General features: G+C 44.4%; 1 protein-coding gene across 1 annotated transcript in view; it reads left to right on the top strand.

Annotated features, from left to right (window-relative positions):
- The window catches only part of LOC131886181 (latrophilin Cirl-like), a 54,310-nt gene that overhangs the window by 9,486 nt on the left and 21,100 nt on the right, over nucleotides 1–23,724 (top strand). Inside the window, exons 2-3 of the mRNA XM_059234441.1 lie at nucleotides 18,446–18,650; nucleotides 22,199–22,701. Coding sequence (XP_059090424.1) covers nucleotides 18,446–18,650; nucleotides 22,199–22,701 — 708 coding nt within the window. The remainder of the gene's footprint in view (nucleotides 1–18,445; nucleotides 18,651–22,198; nucleotides 22,702–23,724) is intronic.

The raw sequence follows: 23,724 nt of genomic DNA, 5'->3' as shown, positions 1-23,724 counted from the left end.
TTTCATCAATTCTGGTTCTGAGCAAATCTCCTGTCGGTCCCCTTCACATTAGGCTGGCGAATTAATTTTGCTCGTAACTTATATCTAAGAAACTGTCGGTGGCTGCTGGCTTCAACCAGAGGCAAGCATGGAGCGAGTGGCCCTGCCAAATGACATCCCTCCGATCCTTTCCCAACAAACCTGGCCTGGCCGTCTCTGGATCGAGTGAAGTGAGTGCTTGACCGAAGCGCATTTATGCCATTCATCTTGGTTAATAGGACTGGGACGACTAGCGCTTCTTGGGTCCGTCTGAACTTGCTTTGGGCGGATACTTGAGGTTGCAAGCGAGCAGGATGGATACGTCATTCATATTGGGATGCATTCAAGAAGCAATCTCACTAATCGGGCAGGTTCGTTCTCCCCTTTCGACTTCTACTCGCGACGACTGAAGGCTTCGCAATGCTCTAACGAGAGGGGAGGAAAAGAGCAAACGAGTAAACGAGCATTCAGGCATTGAAAGAAAAAGATATCAAGTCAGGAGTTCTAGCTACTGATTTGATTGCCGTTCTGATGGACGAAAGGGGTTGAAGGGGAAACTGAAGGCTTCGCAATGCTCTAACGAGAGGGGAGGAAAAGAGCAAACGAGTAAACGAGTAAACGAGCAAACGAGCATTCAGGCATTGAAAGAAAAAGATATCAAGTCAGGAGTCCTAGCTACTGATTTGATTGCCGTTCTGATGGACGAAAGGGGTTGAAGGGGAAACAGATCTCCTTTCTCTCTTCATCTTCCCTCACCCTACGTCTTTTCATCCTCCAACCGAAATGAGACCTTCACGAACACATGTGTTTCCTATAAGATTGAAATTTGGCCGGAATTTTTGATTCCCAACGGAGTTTTGCACTCTAATGCTTTCCCACTTACAGCCAGTTCTCAAAATCCAAGATCTGAAACTCGCGTGAGACTCCCAAAGGTCATTTGACAAAGTTAAATCCTGAAATCTGTTGTAGGTTGTAGTGATCTCCGCGTCTGGCTCTTGTCAAGAGCGAATTTCGAAGCAGAGCTTGGCCAACCAATTCCTGAACCTCGTCGTGCAAGGGAATTTCTGTGGGGTAAGAGTGAATTTAGATGAGCTTAAAAAAAACGCTTCAAGTTCCATCATCCCAAACTGGTTAGTCACATCGTGACTTCTCATCTCATGATAACTTGTCCTTGGTCCTGTCAGAATATGGATGTTGATGTCGTCGTTGTCCATTTGCTTTGAGGCGGTCCCTTGAGCTTCTGGGAAGTGAAGGAATGTCAAGATTAGCGAAAATTTACGATTTATTTAATTTGCCGGCTCAATTTCCACTCCCACCGAAGACGTGACTCTCTTTTTCTGTCAAGACACATTTCTTTCCTCTCTGAGCCCTTTTTTCCTTCCCCCTTTTTTACTTGAATTTCGAATTGGCATTTAGACTTGATTGGATAAGAGCACTTTCGTGTTTGCCTTTTTATGAGGATTCACGATTTGGAAATCTGCGTGTGTCCATTTGCATTCAGGATTGCCCAGGCTAAGATATCATGAAATTCATTTCCCCTCTTACAGGTAAGATGATGCCTTGTTTACTTGGTGAACTCGAGAGAAGAATCAAATCCCTGAGGGAGCCAAGTCGCATTCTTACTGTATTTGACCGGGGCGAAAGTGGGTTTTCTTTGATGTTGACACAGAGAGAACTCATTGAAGGAACATGATCCGTTATTTTAATGTCAAACACTCACTTGTCAACTGTTGAGCCCATGGTGCTTTAGTGAGTGTTTTTTCGGGCATATAAGTTGTCGAGGGCCTCTTCAGGTTCTCATCGAGTACTTTCATGGATAGTTTTTTCATGAGGCCCTCATCCCTAGCAAACACTTGACACGATCTGCTCACTCGAAGCAACAAAAACAACAGCAACAGTGCTTGGACAAGTTGATGAAGGTATCTTGAGAGCTCATAAATTTCCTGACCATTCTGTATTAATTTGTCGTCAGAGAGTAAGATGCGGTTGGAGATCATCATCATCATGGCTCCCTGATTGGTCAGACATGATTTATGTTCAAGAAGCATCGACTCCCTCACACAGGTCTTCATTAACGAGATACACACGAAGGTGGAGGAGCATAGAGCGTCTTCTTAACCCAAATTCCGCTGCCCAAAGAAACAACATCCGCCAAGTCTGGTCGGTGTTAGGAATTTATGGGACAGGCATGGAAGGATTTCGGAATCCATGTTCAAATTCTCATGGTGTGCCTATGCTCGTCTAGAGTACTTCGCCTTTCCGAGCTCGCTCCGAGGAGTAGCCAAGGATGTACGTAGTTAGAGAGAACTAGGGACTGCGGATTGTTCTGCGGTCTCCTCCACAGGGGTGTTAGTAATTAGTGGGTCCACTCTCTACTGTGAACAGCGTTGCATTACTATCCTGGAGGTAGATTCTCAAGTATGGTGAAGTCAAGAGAGGCGGGTGATGGGCTCGTCTTCTGTCTTCTGCCCTCTCCATCTTGAAATCAGGCATGCTGCGTGACCAAATCCGACATCGAGTTTAAGTCGTTTCTCATGGTAGAAAAAAGCCCTCCAAAGCTGATACTTCGATATGCGGCACTCATACTCAAAGCCAGGTAGTCTATTAATAGACTAAGACTACTGTTGAAGGACTCGAGAAAGGCCATATCCATGGGAAATTCAAGTGTTTTCTTTGTATTTACGTATACTTCCATTACGATGTGGTGGAGGTAGCGGAGGCGATAGCGGACGAATCGTGTTTACTCTAATTATTAGGTGAATAGCATTTCTTTAGGTTGTCTTGGGACTAGTGTCTAGGGCACTTTGAATGGGATGATTACCTGGTAGAGTGGGGGACAATTCATTTCTTGCATGCCTGTCCCATTACGAACTATTGCCACCCAATTGCCAGTCTTATTGTATATACGCTCTACCACATTTAGTTCAAGTAGCAATGGTAGTAGTTATGGATATGGATTGCGCACGGGAAGAGACGCCCTTTCCTCATCGTATTTCCACGCATTCCAAAATAGATCAGAAATTATTCACCCAAATGGCTATGGTGGTGATGATGATGAATGTGTGTACAAACACAAATCTGCCCTCTCCAAAGACGAAATAGCCGGTGCCATTGGTGATCCATGTACCACACTACTGTAGTGGCTCATGTGTGCTCATTCGTTCGTCTTCCCCTCATCAAACTTAATTATACAGCAGGGTGAGACTCAGAATGGCAAATCTAGTCGGATTCATTCAATAGAAGACCAACTGACAGGACTAGTAAAGTATATAGCTGAAAAGAATGATGGAAAGACCTCCAGGCCCGTCTTTCCTTCCCACTTGTCCAGTTTAGGCAGTGTTTTTAGTTCAGCCACCGAGGGTGATTCTCGAGATCTGTCTCCCTCGCCCTTCCTATCATTTCGATGATCGCGATTTGGGTGCTCAAAACTTGTCAACTCTCCTTCTGTGAGTTTGATCACATACTCAATATATGATGAGTGGGTATGAATGGCTATATTCCAAGATCTGAGTTGGGACATTGGCAGATTTGTGTTCCAGCTTCTGTACACTCGAGATCTGACCCATTTATTTCAATTATGGCGAAGCTGAAGGGTGCTCTAATGAGCCAATTTCGGAGATTTTTTTTCCAAGCAATGAGTTATGGCCTTCATGGGCATGGCAAATTGACGTGTGTGTGATAGCACTTTGATTTATTGGAATTCATGAAAACTGGCTCTGGCCATGGCAACGAGTCCTCGTTCTACATTCGCAAGTGATGCGAACTTTCTCGCAACTGTTGCCTCGGCAGTCATACTATTAAAATATTAATAACAATACCTCGAATTTCTATCCCACATGCTCGAATTGCTCATCGTCTCTCATCAACGCCACTACCAACACCATGAGTGCCTCATCCAGTCCTCATGATTACATTTTATGGTCCTTTGTGCACCAGGAGGGAATACCACTTCTTCGTCTTTCTTGGCCCGCTCAGTTTGCCATACACAAACCCCAAAGTTGGAAGTTAGTGCGGGGCATTCCACCCGCCTCTACATGGCCTCATTTTAGCTTCAGCTCATTTGAGATAGGGTCAAGCATGAAATCCATGCCCGCTCGAAATCCGGGGGGATTTAATTCCCATCACTAGCTTTGTCCGCAGACTCGTCTCGTTCTCTTTAGCTTGTTTGATATGCTATGGAGCACGGACCGCTCAAATACTGTAAACTGTAGTATACCATGCATCATATCGTGTTTGGTGGAAATGAAAAGTCTCTTGATTAATTATTTTACACACTCGTATTGAGACTCAACGTTTTGTTGAGGATCGATGTGGTCAATCTTTTAACAGGAACAAAGAGTTACTACCTTCCCGAGCGCTTCGTTCCGTCTATTGTGCTACATGAAGGCGAGGGCTCTGTCTAAAAATATGGCACGTAATGATCGATTGAAGGGAAATAAAAAATTAATGTGCGGTGACTTGCATCTCCATCGGCAGGCAGGGGGAAGTGCCTTCCAACCGTCAAATAAAGTGACAATACATCAATGATTTACTGCTAAAAAAGTGTAAAATGAAACGAGAGAGAGCGTCCATTCAGGTTGCGGGTGGTCTTCAACCAGATATGCTATGTGCTCCCCCCCCCAAAAAGAAAAGGCGCTCAGTAATTGAGAGTGAATATTTTGGGCGGATCAGAATGAACGCATACATATATATTTTCAAGGGTCTCTTTGTTGAAACCGGAGAGTGGAGAGACGGGGATTTAATCCCCCAATAAAATGCGAAGTCATCACGATTTTCCGTCTGTCTTCACAATCAAACTCAAGGATCGAAACTCTCTCGAGTGGTCTCATCTCATCATCCGCTTCGCCTTCAAATTGGCTCTCCTCGAGTCAGTTCGTTCGTTGTAGTGGCAAAGAGAGATAGGGAGAATGGGCTTTTCAAAAAGGCTGTACTGGATAGTACAGTAGTACCATAGTAGTTCTTCCGATTCATGGCAACACCGAAATGAACCCTCGTCCAATTTGAAATCCACGATCTTCTTTCTCTGAAAAGATACTGAGTGGCCTTCTTGTGTTGGTATCGAGTAGAGCAAGTATTCCATCGATCGGATCGGCGATTGGACAACGTTTCTTAATGTTTGGAAGACATAAATCTCTCTGTTTCTGACAGATTTTTTTAGATTGCTTCTCCCTGATATCCTTGAAGATGACAACATCCAGAGCACCATTGCCTTTTAGGGGCATCTCTGGAAGTCAATTGACTGATTTTTCTCCTTGAGGTTTTGTGTGATTTCCAAACACATGATGTCGGTTTTGCCATCTCAGGATTCACATCCACTCAGGGTGACTTTTGAGTCGTGCCACGCTCAATTTCTCGCATCAAAACAGAACTTCCAGATTGGTCTCGATTGCTTCTTCCACTCGAGCAACTCGACCTTATTAACAGCCATGCTGCAAAATGAGGAGTGCTTGTGTAGAACTGATCCCTGCTGCTCGATGTGTGACCTTCGTTTGGTTAATGGATTTGTTCGATCTTCCCTCGAAGAGGAAGAAAAACTTTGGTTTGGAGGAGATCTTGGCTGCCCTTTGAATGATTCTGGGGCAAATGTTTGAACTGTACGTCAATGTAGGATGATGGATGTTCATCTATGCCTGGACAATCGTGGCTGCTTCATTACTAGAGACTGCCAACGATTAGACTAAAGGCCCTAATACGAGTACACGTACGTACGTACACACGGTGTGCACAGAAGAACGTACACACACACATGTTGCTGGCTAGAGCTGTTAGTGGTAGCTTTCTCTCGTTGCTCATTTGGAGTATGCTTAAGGGCACAAGCTCTCATGCCTTAATTAAGTGCGTTTAAGCTCAAACAAAGTGGGAAAAGCCGTTTTACGAGCACTTCCTGTGTGTGACCAGTCTCCATCTCAATAAGTGCCGATAGCCGTGCACTGTGAGTGCACAGTGCACAACTCGTCAAGATATCATCTTGGTCCTGTCAGTTCACCAAAATATGGAGCTAGGCTCCATCAGTTGCCAATTAAGGTCAACCTAGGGACGGTCGTTTATATCAATCCCACCTATTTTCATCCTTAATTGTACATTTCGTACGTGTACAGGATGATTAAACCGAATCAACTTCAATTCGAATGAGAGAAAGTTAGTTCTATTTCTCAGGTAATTACCGTTGCAACTTGGGATTGACGAGACTTGGGGTTTGAAGTCAGACTGTCGTCGATTCGAAATTGCATTCTAAATTCGACATAACCTCTTGGCCTTCAAATTTGGAAGCGCATGATGCCCTTCTTTGGTACGGGGCTGTGGTAACTTTCAAGATTAGCGTTGGGCTAGATTCGAGTAAGTTTCATGTGACACCGGAACAGCCAATCGTAAAATTGGTTGGTTTTACAAGCCTGCCGTCACAATTTGAGTTGTAAACGAAAGAATGTCAATTCGGGTCAAAATGGCATTAATCATTTCGTCATTGCCAATTGGAACGTCATTTAGATCTAGAGAGATAAAAAGGGCAAAAAGAGGAGCTCGGTTCTTATATTTTGAAGGCCGGCTGCTCGGCTCTATTTGGAAAGGCATGAAAGAAAGATTAATGGTGTATCTGTTTGAATTTGGTAATGAGTTCCAGGGAGGGCCCACTGATCAAATCCTAAAGCCTGGGGATCCCTCCGAGAAGATTGGGGTATTTTCCCCCACGAACTTGTTCAGTCATGTCCTACCTACCTACCTACCATTCGTTATTTACGTATAGTGCATACCACCGAGTGTGTGTGGAGATTCGAATTTCAAAGCCTATATTTGAGGATCTTTTGATCTTGAAAATCAATATTGTTCTCTGTGTGAAGAAATTGACTTTCACGCACACGAATCAAAGAATCCAAAGTCACCCTTTCCGCCCAGAAGGCACATTTTGCAAGTCGTCTGGCACTATTGAATTGCCATCGGAGTCGGCATTCCTCCTCCACATCACTGTCAAAAAACCGTTCTCATCTTTGAAGTGAGTGTGGTAAAAGCCTCCTTAGATCTTCCACCTCAAACATGGCTGGCTGACCAGCACCGAATCAGCCAATACAATGGAGCCGAATGATGACGGAATATTCGATCGTTGGCAATGTCGAATGCAAGAACAAAACTTACTTCGAAGTAGCGATGGCTCAAGAAGTCTTTCTCGTATTCACTCTCACCTCTCGAGTGCCTAAGAATGTGCTGAGATCATGCTGAAGCGAGTTCATTCACATTTTTTTGCCCGTTCAATAAGCAATTGCTCATGAGACACTACGAGTCTTGAAATTCTTCCACTAACTCCCACCACATGCTTACCATCGAGTGCTCTACAACTACTAGTTCTCTTTAATACGAAAAAGCCCATTGTCGAATTGAGTGCCCCGTTTTGTAGTAATTCACATTGGCCAGGCTCTTGAGAGTGGTTGACAAAGTTGAATTTCTTATGAACCGCCTCAATTTCCCTCCATTAAGAGAAACATTTTTGGCAGAAGTCATGGAAAGTCTTTTTTGGGTGAAATATATCAGAAGGATGACAAACCTCTTTGTTCACGAACCGGAGCAGGAACGCCTGGAATAAATATGCTGACGCTAAGGTCGAGAATTAAGGTTTCCGATTTTGTTTAATGTACTTCCTTCTACTTCAAATGAACATTGCCTTGGGTTGCTGATATGATGACGTTCTTGAAGTTCCAGTCAATCGAAGAACTGGGACAAAAATCATGCCCTCGTAAAGCACCCTACATAACTCTACTACACTGAATGAATCGGCTAGCCCTCTTGTGGTAATTGTTAACCAGAAACAGAATTTTTATACTCAAATTTTTATGTTTCAAAAATATTTCTTCTTTAAATTAGTGCATGTTTCAGTTTACGAAATGTCATGATGGTTTTGTTTGTTTTGTTCCTTACGAAGTTTTTTGTGTGTTCCAATTGAGGGATATTCCCGGTTCGTCTTCACAGCCAACATTAAGTATTACCTCACCCTCGGAAATGACCGCAGGTGCGCCCATTTCAGCTGTTAAAGCAGCAACTCATGTTGTGGAAAGAAGCTTGGACTTGGCAAGCCTGGGATCGAACCAGGGTTCGCAAATCGGAAATCGCATGTTTTACCAACACGGTACGCCAGCAGACCTGAAAAGTCACATTTATACAACATAAATCGAAATTACTTTCTGATTCAACAAACAGTAAATGAATTGCAAGTTGAAATTGAGTGCGATTGATATAGAAGCGAAAAACATCCCGTACGACGGCATCTTTGGTTTATCTGCCAATCATCATGATAATAATGATTAGTGGTTGTATCGAAATAAAGATGTGTTGAAAATGAGTGCTCGTGCACACAATGTGCTATTTAAATTGGTCTGCCCAAGTTGAACACGGAGCAAGAAAAGAAGTTCGAGCGTGGGTTGGTGCGTGAACACAAAGTGACAGACAGTCAATAGGCTATATTGACACAGTCATTGAAACATGTTTAAAGATCAATTTTGAACAGGAAATCGCCCGTTTGCCTAGTCTAATTGTGAAACTGCGCCCATGTGGATTGTGCTCGAGATTTGGCCCGAGGCAATGTGTGGATCGTCTCCGTATTTTGATCGTCATTTTCATTATTTGTAAATGACTCTTTGTTCATTGGCGGACTTGAGGCCTTTTTCGGCCCCCCTCGCCCAAGTTTTGGGCGCAAGTGAGCGAGAATGAGAGACGACAGGCACCCTCCTCAAAAGGAGGGGAAATGAGGATAATGATGATGACGAAGATGATATTATTATCTTTCATTTCTATAGAGGACAGAGTGATACTCGTACGAGGGTTGGGATGATGACGAGATGACGACGAGGAGGGCTTAGGAACTTAGTTGGCCTGAAGGGGGATAAAAGTGTCAGAAGAGTAATTAAGCCAAGTGGCGTCTTCTTTACTCTAAATGAACGTTCACCATCACTCAAAATGCATATTGACTCTCGCTAGCTCTTTCGTTCTCGCTCTCTCTCTCTCTCTCTCTCTCTCTTTCTCTCTTTCTCGCTCTCTCTCTTTCTCTCATCGTCGTCGTTTTGGGGGATTTCCGAAGTCATTCATTTTAGCCTGGAATGGATAGTTGGATGGATGGATGGAATGTATGTCTGTGAGCCCGTCCGTCACCCACCCGGGGGCAATTGAGATGGCGAGGATGAACAGACTAGTATAATTTTTTGGCCATGGCTCGTTCGTTGTTCAAGGAACAATGGGTGAATAAGCAAATCCAGTCTGAATGATTAATGTTTCCGGAGGAACAATTGCCATTTAGGAATGGGCCCATTGCCACCTGACAATGCTTCATTTCGAGATTTACTCGGTCGGGCCCTTTTTTGTTTGCCTTTGCCTTGAATTACGACACACAATACGTTTGTTGACAGGAACAAATTCGATTTTGCCTGATATCCTTCGATCCTTGGCTCCTTGCGCAACGCTCGTCGTTTTCGAGAGTCCTAAGAAAATATCATTTCCTCCACTTTCTTTGCCATCTCGAATAGTCTCCAAAGTTGGGCCCCCGATATCCAAGAAATTCTATTCGCGGCCTCACTTGGCCTCGAGGAAGATCGATCATATTTCAATGGGGAGTGGGACCTAAATCAAATGTGTGGGAATTGCTTAATGACGGGCCTCTTTTGTGGGCTGGTCGGCTGGCTTGCTGGCGGATGGATGGATTGGCTGTTCGTGTTCGGCATTCAGAAAATGCGCCTCAACCCTTTTAGCGATTTCATTCATGAATGAATTCAATTGTTCATTGGGCACTTCCCTCAGGAATTGTGCGATCGACGGAGGATTGAAACATGAAAAGCCGAGAATTTTGCTTTCTTCCAACCTCATCGCACTTTCAAGGCTCTATCACGATATTGACGGGCAAGGCAATAAAAGAGCTACCACACACAAAAAAAATCGATCCTTGATTGCTTGTAATTGATGTGGGAGGAAGANATGAAAAGCCGAGAATTTTGCTTTCTTCCAACCTCATCGCACTTTCAAGGCTCTGTCACGATATTGACGGGCAAGGCAATAAAAGAGCTACCACACACAAAAAAATCGATCCTTGATTGCTTGTAATTGATGTGGGAGGAAGAGAATTCACCCAATTTTATCCTTGTCTTTCCAGGTAAGAAGGCTGAACGGGCAAATCCAGAAAGACGCCTCGATAATAATCGTGAGATGTTCGACAAGACGACTTGAAGGGTTGGTTTGATCCAGCAAGACAGCAAGATCGAGATGCTGGTTCTAATTGGATTTCTGAAAAATTCCAACTCCTTCCCTCGAAAACTGCATAACATTTGGCCGTTGATCCTCATCTCTCTGTGTGTCTCTCTCTAGCTCGGCGAGTCATATTCGATAATTAAGTAGGACTGAGAGTCGTGATTCTCCATCGATTGAAATGTTCAAAGCTGTGGACTTGAACAAGACTCATTTCTGCTCCTGACAGGAGCCGATCGGATCGTTATTCACATGCACAGTTGCACAGTCTGTGTAGCTGGAGTATTGTGAGTGAGTGAGTAAGCGAGTCAGCCAGCCAGCCAGCCAGACTGAGAACGGAGTAAGTAATCATCTCCTGTAGAGATGAAGAAACCACCACCACCACAAACGAACGAATAACGAAAGAGAGACCACCTTACAGCTAATTTCTCTCCCATCTTTGCATTGGGAACGCACGATATGTTGTGCCAGAACTTGGCTTGAGTACAGCAGAGGAGAACACACTCGTAATAGCTGGTCGTGTGTGGATTAAAACGACCATTGAAAGTGGTCCATCCACATGATCTATTGACTAGAGTGACCTAGCCAAATCCGAGCGAGCTAATCTCCGTATACTCGAGATCCAGGGAATGACTCTCCTACTAATGGCCAAGATGTCGCCCAATGTCTTAACTGCTTCTTTGCATGACACATTTTGGCAATGGTTCCCAGACCTGTCTACTACCCGTGTAGTACAGATCCTGGAATGGCCCCTAATTGATGAGCCACTTTGAGATTTGTTTTGCAAACTCGAATATATTTGGTAATCAACTATCGGGACGGGAAACGGAAACCGTTTTTTCCTCGACATGGACAAGACCTTGGTACTCAAATAAAACGCCAACAAGTCTTATCGCTTGATCTTTTAATTCCAATGCGAGGCACTTTCGGTTCCGAGTCTCTCTTTCGGTGATTGTTTTATTGCCAAATTTTTTTGGTGTGTGAACGAAAAAACCCGAGCTAGTGCGGTAATACGTACATAGTGAGACGTCCTAAATAAAAGCCACTCCATGATGCACGTAGGGCAACCAATTTTTGGTGGAACACAAGAGCAAAAAAAGCCTTCGTGCGCGGTCTACCTCTCCATCCACTTTCCTCATAGTTGAACACTTTCTCCCGGTGATTCAATTTTGAATGAGAGGTCTGGTAGTGGTGGTTACGAGAGGAGACATGAATGAGGCTCTGGATTTTCATCAAGACTGACTTCCTCACCCAGGAACACCGCAATCGGGTAATGTTTTCCGTTTTGCTCAATTTGATTGCCCTCAACTCGCGGGAAATTCAATCTCACTTCAAAACGACGAATGAGAAGAAACATGAGCCTATGATCACTAAGAATCCCTCCCTCTTTCCGTTTTCACCAGGAACGGACGAGGTGCAGGTATTTTTTTGGAAATCCGAAACCCATTCTACGTTTGTTCTCACTTTGTCAGATCCGCCGAGTCGATTTTCTTTTCACTCATCATTGTGACTAATTGTCATCATTGTCTTGTACCCCGCAGGATTTCTCCTGGAGAGATATTCTACCTTTACACAAACCGGTCGAGGTTTTGCGGAAGGGGCGATAATGTTACCCGTTGATTAACGGGAAATATTCAAAACATGAGGGTGAAACATTGACAGTGACTATGTACATAAGTTCTTAGCCCAATGAGTGTGGATAAGATCGCTGAAGGTTGATCAGACGTAACTACCGTGTCTACATGAAGGCCTCTGATTACAACATCCTGAGAAATATTTGGCTCCATGGCGACTCCCATTGCGTTGAAGCTTCGAATCAGTTTGGAGGGTAGACAGTTCTTGGACATGGACATACTTGAAACGGAAGAGGTCGTCAGATGATTATATTTCATTTTTTTCGCACACCAACGCACATTCTTTCACATGACACAAGAGCCAGATAGAGATGAGCTTTGGAGCATTGTAAAGTCGAGGAAATAAAAGGTGAACTCCTCATTTCCCGTATTTGGCACTCAAAATATGAATAGAACCCATATGCCACTCTTCAGGATGTTTTTGAATTCATAGACGTAAAGAGGATTGTTGGTGTAAAAAATCTGCTAGCTCGTCACAGTATATTGTCCATTGTCCCTTATACAGCTTTAGGATCAGGGTCTGTGGTTAGTATTCGATGACAGATTTTGATGCATTGAGTTGCCTGGCAGAAGTGTCCTCCTTTACATCTGTGGATGGAGATGAACATGGTGAAAAAGAGCGGAGGGAAGGAAACGTGCCTCAATGATGAAAATGAATTGTTTATCGGGGTCTCCTCACAATTAGGGACCTTCTCTCCCATCTTGGAATTAGAGTCCTACAAACAATTTTTTACCTCATTCAACAACCCTGAGAAGTCATTTTCCTCAGGGAGGTTTTTCTCTGGGCTGAATGGAGTCTTCTCAAGTATCATAATTAGCCAATTCGCTCATTCAGACCTTGGTTCTGGGTACAATTACATGAGCTTCGATTAAGTCGAACCCCATTTACTTCATTTTAAAAGTGAAGAAGAACCGTTGAGTACTATAAGGGAGAGGGTGGAGAACTTGCTTGAATTGGTCAACTGATCGGTGTGGGGTTGGGAATTTCATGGATGACTGATATTAATGCGTCCATTGGATCCAAGTGAAAGTTTGTCCTCCTAATGATGACGGATAGCGATCGCTTTTGATGGGTTAATGATCCCAGACCTTTTTGGGTTAAAATGTCGCTATACTTTGTGAAGCCCGGCCCGGATGATTTCCTATCAATATGATCGGAAATGACGATCCGGGGTCATTAGGAGCACTTCGAGTGCTCCCTATGAACCTCTGATTGCATTACCTTCTTTTTTGAAAAAATACGTGTCGTTGAAACGCCTTCACCTCTAAAACGAGAAATCCAAGCCGTTTTCTGGTTTCGAAGATTTCGAGGACAAATCGAAGATTGGAGTGCCACTCACTTGCAGCAGCACCATTCTTGGGATGATGAATAATCGTCAACGAATTATCATCCTCCAGTATCTCGCTTCCAACTTTTCTCCCGTCAGTCGTACGTAGCACTCGCCTTATCCCATCGAGCATCTTTCAACGCCGCGACGGACAAAAGCCACCAAACCTGAATCCATCCTTATCATTTGGATAGACTTCTTTTTGGCTCGAACTCGGCCCACCATTAGTTCGGACATGCGTTTTGTACCAGAGTGCTTTCCCCTTGTGATACCATTGAGGATCGATGCCAAATCGCTCAACGAGTGGAAAAGGTCGCCATCGCCAGACACGAGAAATGGATCAAACAGGGCAAGCCAAGAAAAAGGCCTTACCGTCCATGAATTGTCGGTCCCGATTCAAATGTGTACTGGAAAGTTGATGTACGTATGCGTCTTTTCACAACAAAGCATGTTCTCGAGGATGATAATGAATTGTATGACGAGGACGTAATTGTTCTCTAAAGTATTTTTGATCATCTTTCATGAAAGATGTGAGTGAGGGCAAGCAATTAAGTCCCCTTGTTGTTCCATCAATTACTCGCGTTAAGACTAAGTCAGCGCAGTCCCAACCTTGTTCGCTACATCTTTGTTTCATCCTCGGGAGGATTTTGTCTGGCTTTTGTGCCTTGAATGGCTCCAATTTATCTCTGAACTCCTCTCCGGGCCGATCATAATGAGCCAGCTTTGTATCCTAAAGTTTTAATGGCCGCTATGGAAACTGGTGAGCGAGCGTCGTGGTCGGGTTGAATTCGACTTTCGCTCTCTCCAAGCGAGTCGGAAGCTGCTCGGATAGATATTGCCTCGAGTTTATGAAGCTCCGCATGGTCTGATACATGAGCATAAGTGGGCTCTCACCCATTTTCTTAATGACATCTTCACCTGCCTTGTATACACCTACCATACACACCCCGAGCAGATCTCGAGCGTACCCACTTCTATACGTACGTACTGTTCATTTTAGCCATCCAGTGTCTGGATTTGTCTGAATGTACGCAGCTATATGAGACTCCCGTCCAGGGTTGTTGGATGCATCTTAGAATCTTGGAAGTAGACCAAAGGAGAGAGAGAGAGAGAGAGAGAGAAAAAACGCCCAAGGCGTGATCGCTTCAGAATGGCGTGGCTTGAAATCACTTTTTTCTCCCATCTCTCTCAGTTCTCGAGTGTCACCCTCTTCATTCAAAGAGAAGGTGGGTGAAAGCCGACATAAATCTTGAAAAGAAATTGAACTTTCTACCGATCTTTTCTTTCTCTTGCTCGTGTCAAATGTGGCGCAATTGAACTCCACTTCCTCATTTCCATGCTTCTCCAAATTGGAGTGTTCAACGTGAATTGGGCCATATTGTGCTTGAGCTTTTGCTTCGTACGTACGTTCGTACTTACGCCAAATCCTGAGATTTCGGCTCGACTTCTGTTCCTTCATCATGTTCTTCCTCTCTGTGCAAGTCTAAAGAGAGCAGATTCGTTTCGCCCTGCAATAATGAATTGTACAGAGTCGACAGGACATCTTGGCCAATTTAATAGACCTTAAGAGTACTTGGAGGGTGTATATCATTGGGTAAACCCGAGATTTGAGCTTGAGGATGCCACATTTGTCATTAGTGTGCACGGTGGTGCCCTCCTCGAACCAACGAGGATTGAATGGAATGGAAGGAAGGAAGGCTCCTTTTTTTCTGGGAGAATGCTATATTCCAACCTCGTCATTGTGCAGCGATTAAGATATTGGAAACGCCACGGGGATTTCAAGTTCGGTAGCTTCGAAAAGAGCATTCGAACAAAATCCATCGTTCGAACTTATTCATCGCTGCCAAATTCCAAAGTCACAAAGCCAATGACTTGACACAATTGCTCGCTCTTGGTCATACAATAGTTGTACCTTTTGCTTGTTGTTGTACTTGGGGGGCAGTGAAAGAAGGATCTTCAATGCCCGCATTCTACATTAGTTGAGACCTCAATGTATTTCCCTCTTTCAGTGGGTCACTCACTGATTCAGTCAGCACTCGCAACCCTGAAAGTCAATGTAGTGTAGATTGGACGGAGGTGGTGGGATTGTTCCGATAGTATTTATGGCCTTGTAGAAAGCTCGTTTTCTATTGGTTATTCAAACCCATCCCAGGGACAAAGGGGACTAATTGGCGGACTTGAACATGGTTCCGCCAGTCCTTTTTTTTCAACTGAAATTCACATCAGACTGTTTTGTTACATATTTTTTTTTTAAACCTTCCTCGTTGAGCTCCTTTGTGCCCATTTTTGGATGGTTGAAAAAGCCAAACCAATTCAGGCCACCCAGTGGTTTTCCTCAAATCATTCAACCACAGCAGGCTAAGGACAAATGGTTTATTTTCTCCCGAGTCATGCAGATTCATATCAAACCCGATTCAAGCCAAACAAGCAACCTTGGGGGGTGTCGTGAAATCCGGATCAGAACTAATTTTATAGCCAACCTTATTGAAAAAGCGAGAAATCTCTCAACAGCGCCAAACGAACCCGCCCATCTTAAACTGTTCCTAATTAATGGCCAGAAATGCCATTGCCAACTTTCGAGCTATTTCGAAGAATCGAGCATGTCCATATGAGTCATTCAAACTGAAATGTACTTTCATCATTCCTCATTGCGATTAGCTTGATAGTTTCTGTCTGATTCAGGTATGGGCTTCGACGCTCCAATCTGAGCCAATAAGTGGCCTCAGAGCACTCATACGTATAATGACCATTTCACTTCGACCTTGGCCTCGCCAGTGGCTTTGGAAAGAAAACGAAATCATTCCAACTTTCATTTGAAATGAATGTTTCGCAGCTCATCGCTCCGGGAAGAAGTGTGTTCGTGATTGAAAATCGGTATCGCTTGATCAACATTTAAATGCTTCGAGAGTCGCTCATCATCGATTTGTCGGGCGAGTAAGTAATTTGGACGAGGGCCATTATTACTTCCCCACTTCGTCGTCGATCCATCCCCTCTTCTCAGGCCTTTTCAACTGACTCTTGAGAGACTCACTCACTCGCTCAAAAGTCAGCAAGAATGGATCCAAGAGAGAAGACGATGCTGATTGAATCTAAATTGATTCTCTAATTTCATCACGTCATAAAATGGCCTTCCCGATCGTACGGTGATCAGAGTTCCTGGGATGCTTTCTGGTTGTTCTTCCTCGACGATTGCGCTGCTCGCATCCACCCAATGACGGTTCTGGATTTTGAAAGTACCATTATATTTGCTTGGAATACGGATGGATCCATTTTCAACACGTTGCAAATTGGCGAACGGAATTGTGTCGCTTCTCTTGTTGTGCCTTTCCACCAGAAACGAGGAATTCTCAGTCCATTAAGTTTTTTTCCCTTTGTCAGAGTCCAGCTTTCAACGAGACAATTCAAGAGTGAAACATCTTTACCATTGTTTGTCGTCGGACAAGTAATGTAGTCAGGGAGTCAATTGTTGAGTTTTGCACAAGTGATAAGTGACTACAGTGTACAGCATCTTGTGTCGCAAAGAGGTCACTGGAAATTCTATGCATGTTAATGGAGGTCATATTTTCGACCCTCGGCCTCGTCTTTCACATAGACTGTGTGTACGTACTACGTACTACTTATAAGTTTTGAGCTGACTCCGGGTCAATATCTTCGAATGGATTCCAAACAACAAGAGCGCCCTTGTTAATGGCGAATTTCTCGGAGACTCCTTGATTCTCATTTCAGATACAGCTCAAGCACTCTGCGGAGCATATTCAGGCCAAGGTCTGGTGCACATCTTGCCTGAAGAGTAATGTAGTAAGCTGGGATCATGGCTTTTGAAATAAAAATGGAGGATCTCATTTAAATCCTTTTCTGCACTTGACGAGGGCGTATTCAGAGTTTTTCTTGGAGTCATTCCGGATAATTTTTAATAAGATGTCTGCATTCAAGATCTCAACATGTGAAATGGGCCGTGTAACCTGAATTGAAAACGTCTATTCAAAGATTCGGCAAGCAAACCCCCGCACTGAAGGTGATATTCAAGATGTTTTGAAAATGCCAGTTTTGCATGGTGTCTTCATAAGCAATCCAGCCAACCAACCAACCAACCAATCCACCCGAGTCAAGGTCTTCATCTCATCTTGACTTCCTTCAGAGACGAGCATGCAGAGCATCATCAGTTTCACTACATCCATCCAACCAACCCCGACCCTCAGAAAGTGCCCTTTTATCTTAAGTCGGCTTCGAGAGAGTGAGGCCATAGATCAATTGAATTTGGTATTGAAATGTCATGTACATCTGTTGCATCACCACCCTCGAGAAAATGGACGATAAAAAGATCGCTTAGAGTCGACCAGCCACACATTTACCTACTCACTCACTCACTCACTCACTTACTTACTCACTGCTCGTGGAAACCTCAAATCTGACAAGCTTGGAAGTCCGAGAAACGCCCGATCGACTCACGCGAAGTGAGAATTGAGAAGCATCTCGGAACGTAGGAAACAATGGTTTCCAGTCAGCCCCTCTCACATTGAGATGTCGGGGGAGAATTTTGGAAATTCAAATCGATGAGTTCGGCTTGGGTTCAAGAACAGGCGTGTGATCATTCAAACTTTGAGATTGAGACATCATCTTGTTCCTGCAATTTGCCCTGTGAAGTTTCTTTAGGGTGGATGGATGGTTGGATGGATGGATGCTGGATCAAGGATAGGAGGAGTCACAAATAGTCAGAACCATCTGCCTCCTGGTCGTCTTTATGGCTAAAGAGGGGTGAAACGAGGGGGATGGTGATAGTGGTATGTAGAAATAAAAGCTTCCTAGGCGTCAAGAAGACACACTTGGGGAGTCTTGGAGATGGAATGCCGTTACGTCTGTGTTTCTTCAGATCCTTGTGATTTTTTGAATCGTATTCTCTCGATGGGTTCAGACTTCAGAGGCACAGGTAGTGTGTCAGGAATCCAGATATGCGAGTTTGGCCTCGGAATGTGTCCATTGTTAACCCAGAGGGAAAGTCGTCGAAGAGATTGATTCTGGGCTCGATAATACTCTGTTTCTTTTTCCTCCTTCCTTTTTTTGTTAAATCCTAAAATGGAATCTTGCTTTACGACACGAGGTTGCGAGTGATTCCAAATTTGCCATGTGTTGTTTATCCATGATTTTTTACTCCATCTTTAGTGTCGAGCTCAGGTCATTATGGTGGTGATGTGATGTCCCGGATGGATGCGGTTGTTTAATCAAACTTGTTTCTCATGCATTGGCTTGCAGGTCAGGCCCCAGACGGAACCCGATACAAGACGGCCTACGAGTGCGAAGGTGATCAGATGTCCATTTCTTGCGACCCTGACGAAACCATCCAGGTGATTCGAGCCAATTACGGGCGGTTCTCCATTGCAATTTGTAATAAGCACGGCTACACGGAATGGAGTGTCAACTGCATAGCCCACCAAACCACGAGGATCCTCCAACGAAGGTGAGTGCGTCATCGTCATTCCATTCTCCACTCTCGATCATCATCATAATCAGCATCGCTGACATTGAAATTCATAGCATTCAACCTTGTCCTCGTTTATTCATACATTCTTCACAGGACACAGAGTACCTACATGTACGAGTATGTATGTAGTAGTGTATTTGTACCGTGGATAGATATAGGACTAAGAATACCACTCTGGGATAGTATGGCTCCATCCAGCCACGACTTTCCACTGAGTCACGGACGCATTCTTCAAATGTCCCGTCGATCCGACTCTTTTGGAATACTAGGGGATGTGTTTCTTGAAATGCGAGTAATGACCCGCATTCACTCAGGTTTTGAACACAATACATACTACATAGATTGTTCAGAGGGAAGAGGATATTGGGAACACGAGTTTTTGCTCACACAAGCAAGATTGAACCACCAGGAAGAGAAGTTTCATCCTCATTAGACGTTAGACCACTTCCATTGGAGCGCACAATATCAAGACGAATCCAGAGAACCACAACAGACGGTCTAACACGATGGTGGATCCTCGATTTGATGGTAACGGTGTCCGTAATTACTGGAAATTACAGATCATCTTTTTATTGCCATACGCTCAACGTAGCCTCAGATGCCAATTTGGGGACCAGGAAATCTCGAAATGGGCTCTGTTTTTTCCTCTTCGATAAACGCCGAATGACTCCTTGAGCGGAGATTTGCAATCCTGTTCAAGCCATAAAGTGTTTTCCATGCCTCATGTACTCGGAATGTGAGTCAGTCAGTCAGTCAGTCTGATGATGATGTTTGTAGCTGTTGCATTTTAAATTAGGCCTTGAAACGAAACCAAATGGTTTGCCATCTAATCGTCCTCCCTTGATGTTGATAATGAAATAACACACCCAACAAGGAATATGGAGCCTCTCAGATAGCGTGAAAACTAACTTTGCCACCATTCACCCCCCCTTCAATAGCACATGGGATGAGCCAGCCAAGAGGGCTCCTGATCATGATTTCATTACAAAGTTTGCCTCTTGAGGCCTCGTGTCCAACTACCAACTTTTTCTCACCTCAACTTGGTCAGATCCAGGGTCCATTTGCGTGCCAGTGGCGAGGAATTACTCCATGGTGGGCGAATGAGGAAATATGGGACTAACCCAGTTCCGAATATCATCCCTTGCCCTTAAATCCTGCACTTATAGGACTTCTCGTCCCCATTTCCAGAATTTCCAGACCCTCCATTCCTATCTTCTTCTCTTCATTTCATTTCCATTGCTAACTTTGGAACGATCCGTCGAGTCGAGACAAAAGAGGAGAGAGAATTTCGCACTTGGCCAAGATTATGAAAATCTAGTGTCACTTGGAGCTTTCATATTTCGTCTCAAGAGTGGATCTAAAGCGCCTTTATTTTAGCTGTTAAAGCGAGAGACCGGATTAGAAGTAGACTGCAAGTCACAAGTCGAATTTGGTAGTATATAATCATTTCATCATCCTTCTTCCCCACGATGCTACTCTTCCTGCGATCGAAATAAAATTCAAATCTTCCCCAAATCCCTTTTATTGGTCTGTCTTCTGAAAATCCCCCCCCCTCTCTACATCCTCCCGTTTTCGCATAACGTGTGTACAATACATTCATGGTTTCACAGGAAGGACTACCAACCAGCTGCTTGGAGAGGAGCATGTGCAATAAAATACGATATCTTTATTGGAATACCTCATCCTTCCTACTTCTTCGTCCCCCTCTTTCCACCGTATTTCTCTCTCCCCAAATCCGATTTGAGGAAACAAATCTGCAAAGAGAACAAGGAGAAGTCACCTGAGGATTCAACTTGTAGTTTACAAGGTCTTTTGTTTTTCCCTTCCCATGGGTGTTCACAAACCATTAAGTCAGACAATTGCCATTCACACAAGTACAATGCATGCCTCGAAACTAGTGTGGAATCCTAATGAGTCGAGCCAACCATTTCTCCCTAGTTCTCGGTGATTCTGTTTCGAATTTTCGAGTGCTCAAGCAAGTTGAAACAAAACTTGGAGCATCGCTCTTGGTCTCCAGTAAAATGGAAAAAATAGTCTGTCTTCAGTCCCCCTCTTGAGGTTGTAGCGAGGCCGGAATCGTGCTCTTGGCTGTCCTTCGGGAACCCTGAGAACTTACCCGGCCCTAAAAAGTCCATCTTGGGAATGTGGTTCAAAATGGTCGGCAGTTCAATTTCCTGGGGAACTAGCGCTTGGCGGTTGGTTCCATATGAAACGCGTCCTTTTCCCCCTCTCCTTCACTCACTGGAGGATTGCTCAGTAGTGCATTCACACACGGACTCAGGTATGTTTATCTGGAGGATTTGATGTCTAAGAAGTGAGTTGATGCTGCTTTACATATGCCAAGTGAGCTTAAGCTGAACGGAGGGAGCGCCAGAGACTAGGGAGAAAAATTCAAATGGTCCATGTGGATTTTTGATACGTTTTGACAGCAGTGGCCCGGTTGACACCCTTTTGTCGTTCCTGTTTAATATTCATGAATTTCCCCATGGTGGACGAGTGCGTGTGTCCCCCTCGTCGGTGAGTGGGACCCATAAACTCGGTGGGTGGGTGGGACTGTTCTTTTCCGCCGGAAACCTTGAGCTGGAACATTGGAACAAGGGCCGTTTCTATTGCAGCCGACATGAAGGATTCATTCACTGGCGTAGTTAACCAACGATTTTATGGCTTCACGAAATCTGTTGCCGCCGTGGTCACGACATCCTAGATTCAGAGCTTTTGTGGTGCAAAGTCTGGAGAAGAGCGGACGGTTGATCATAAAGCCGTAGGGTTGCGGTTTTATCTGCGGTTATAATCTCAATACTGGGTTTGAGGTCAAATGGGAAGCGCTTCTTCCACGACGGTTCCGATGAGTTCATGACATGCCAAGGATCAGATAGGCCCGAATTCAGGCTGAAGAAGTGGGAGATTCATCTTCCCACCTTCAGACAATAGGCTCGTAAACAGTTTATTGAGGAAATGCGCCTTGTCTTCCTCGACGTCCCCAACTTCTCTTACTTCCCCCCCCCAAAACAGGGTCTGACTGGTTGCAGAGAAACGTGCCCTTCACATTCAATCTTAATGGAACCGAGGTATTCAGATTCATCTGACTATTGATCTGTAAAAAAAGTAGTTAGATCGGATCCACGGAGACCCTTACCCCAATCTCCTCTGAACAAGAGACGAGATCAGCCAGGTGGGTCATTTTTCATTAATCCACCTCCATCGGGATCCTAAAATCTACTTTACGAGGAAAAATGTGGAATTCCATCTTGTTTCAATCTCCTTAAATACTCATTTCGAGCCACCAAATGGTCAGAGATCCTTGTTTTAAACCTCTCTTGGCCGTGAAATTGCACCCCGAATCTAATGTAATGCTCCTGTGGTTGGTTAGTTAGTTGGGTCCTCGAGACCAGCACATTGGTGGTTATCAGAGTAAATGTCATGTAATGGGGCGATATTGCAACGAGTTGGTTGATTAAACATCCGACGCAAAGGTCACGATCAACAACGATGAGACTCATCAAACCATGTTTGTTCACTTTCAGATGTGATGGCGAGCAGGACTGCTCGCTTCCCGTGAATTCCAATATCTTTGGCGGTGACCCTTGTCCAGGCACCAGGAAGTACGTGGAGGTGCATTACGCCTGTTCCTCGAAACACCCCATGGCCGAAGGCGTGTCCTCAACCACGCGTCGACTGCCCCCTTGGCTCCTCAAAGGACGCGCTGACGACCTTTGGAACGAGGAGGCTGAGATCTATGACCAGGATTATGAGAACTATGATGAGGGCCAAGCCAATGCCCGTAAACCCATTCTCATTCAATTGAACGACGGCCAGAAGACCACGACGAGCCCTGCTCCATTGCGAATTCCAATCACCACCCCGAAATCCACCACCACTGTGTCCACCACCACCACCACGTGGGAAACGACCACATTGATTGGCATGGACGAGACGTTTCCGGCTAACGAGGTCAACGAAATGGGCGATGAGACTAATGGGGTCAAACCCGAAGTCATTTTGGATGAGGTCAACACACTAGAGCGCGGTAAGAACAAATCATTGGCCAGGATTGGTAATCTATTTGGTTGCATTCCAAAGTGCATTGGACCTGTTTCTCTTCTCAAAGTTAGTCTTTTTGCAACCGAGTTGGCCTTTGGCGAGGACATGAAATCAACCAACAAAAAGTAGTTTCAGAATGCGTGATTGTGGCTGAACTGGGAGCTTTGCGTTTCCAAAGCCAATTGGAGTTTAATCTTCTTTGGCTAATCCGTAAGATTCGCTTTTGACTGACTTTTTGCACTAGACCCACCCTTCCTTGCTGCGTTCGTTCTCAAAGTAATTTTTCCTTCTACTGCGTACGTGGGCATGAGAATTTTCGATGGAGAAGATCTTGCAAATGCTATCGTGGAATGAGATCTTGTCTTTGTTGGACTCGAATTATGCAGTAATGTCGTCCAGTGTGACTAAGTCCAAATGACTTCCCATCAAAAGAGCGACCCAATTGGCTTATGTGCACATACTAGGACATACACTCAATCTCGTTTAACTCTATGCATAGAATGGGAAAGATGTTTTCCATGCCAACCCTGACCCGGATTGAGTTCAATCCCCAATCTTTCCAATACCTCCCACCAAGTCACCCTGTAGCCTGGGAACGTGCTTGAGGAACAAAAGAGAAGCATGTTTAAGGCAGCAAAATGAAATTCGAATCTTGATTCGAGATCAGGGATGGGCTCTATTCACACACAAATACAAAGCTTCAACTCTTCACCAGGCATAGATGAGAGCACGAAATACGGACAGATGAATAAATGATCACAAAACGGCACGATTTTTAGGACTATAATCGTTCATGGGTTAATCAGATTCAAGCGCGTGTTTCTATGGATGGTATTATTTCATTCCATATCAGCAAACATGTAACGCCATCGATTCTAATTGAAAACATTTTAGTGTATTTTTTAACATCTCTAGAGTCTTTCTACTCACATCTGTGGTAAGCGCAGGAATGCATGCCTCAAAAGTGAAGACAGCGATCGGTGAATCTTTGTTATGGATGTCAAAGCAT

This window comes from Tigriopus californicus, chromosome 9, assembly GCF_007210705.1.
Source record: "Tigriopus californicus strain San Diego chromosome 9, Tcal_SD_v2.1, whole genome shotgun sequence".
Classification (NCBI taxonomy): domain Eukaryota; kingdom Metazoa; phylum Arthropoda; class Copepoda; order Harpacticoida; family Harpacticidae; genus Tigriopus; species Tigriopus californicus.
The sequence above is the reverse complement of the archived record's forward strand: the minus strand, read 5'-3'. Positions and strand labels throughout refer to the sequence as shown.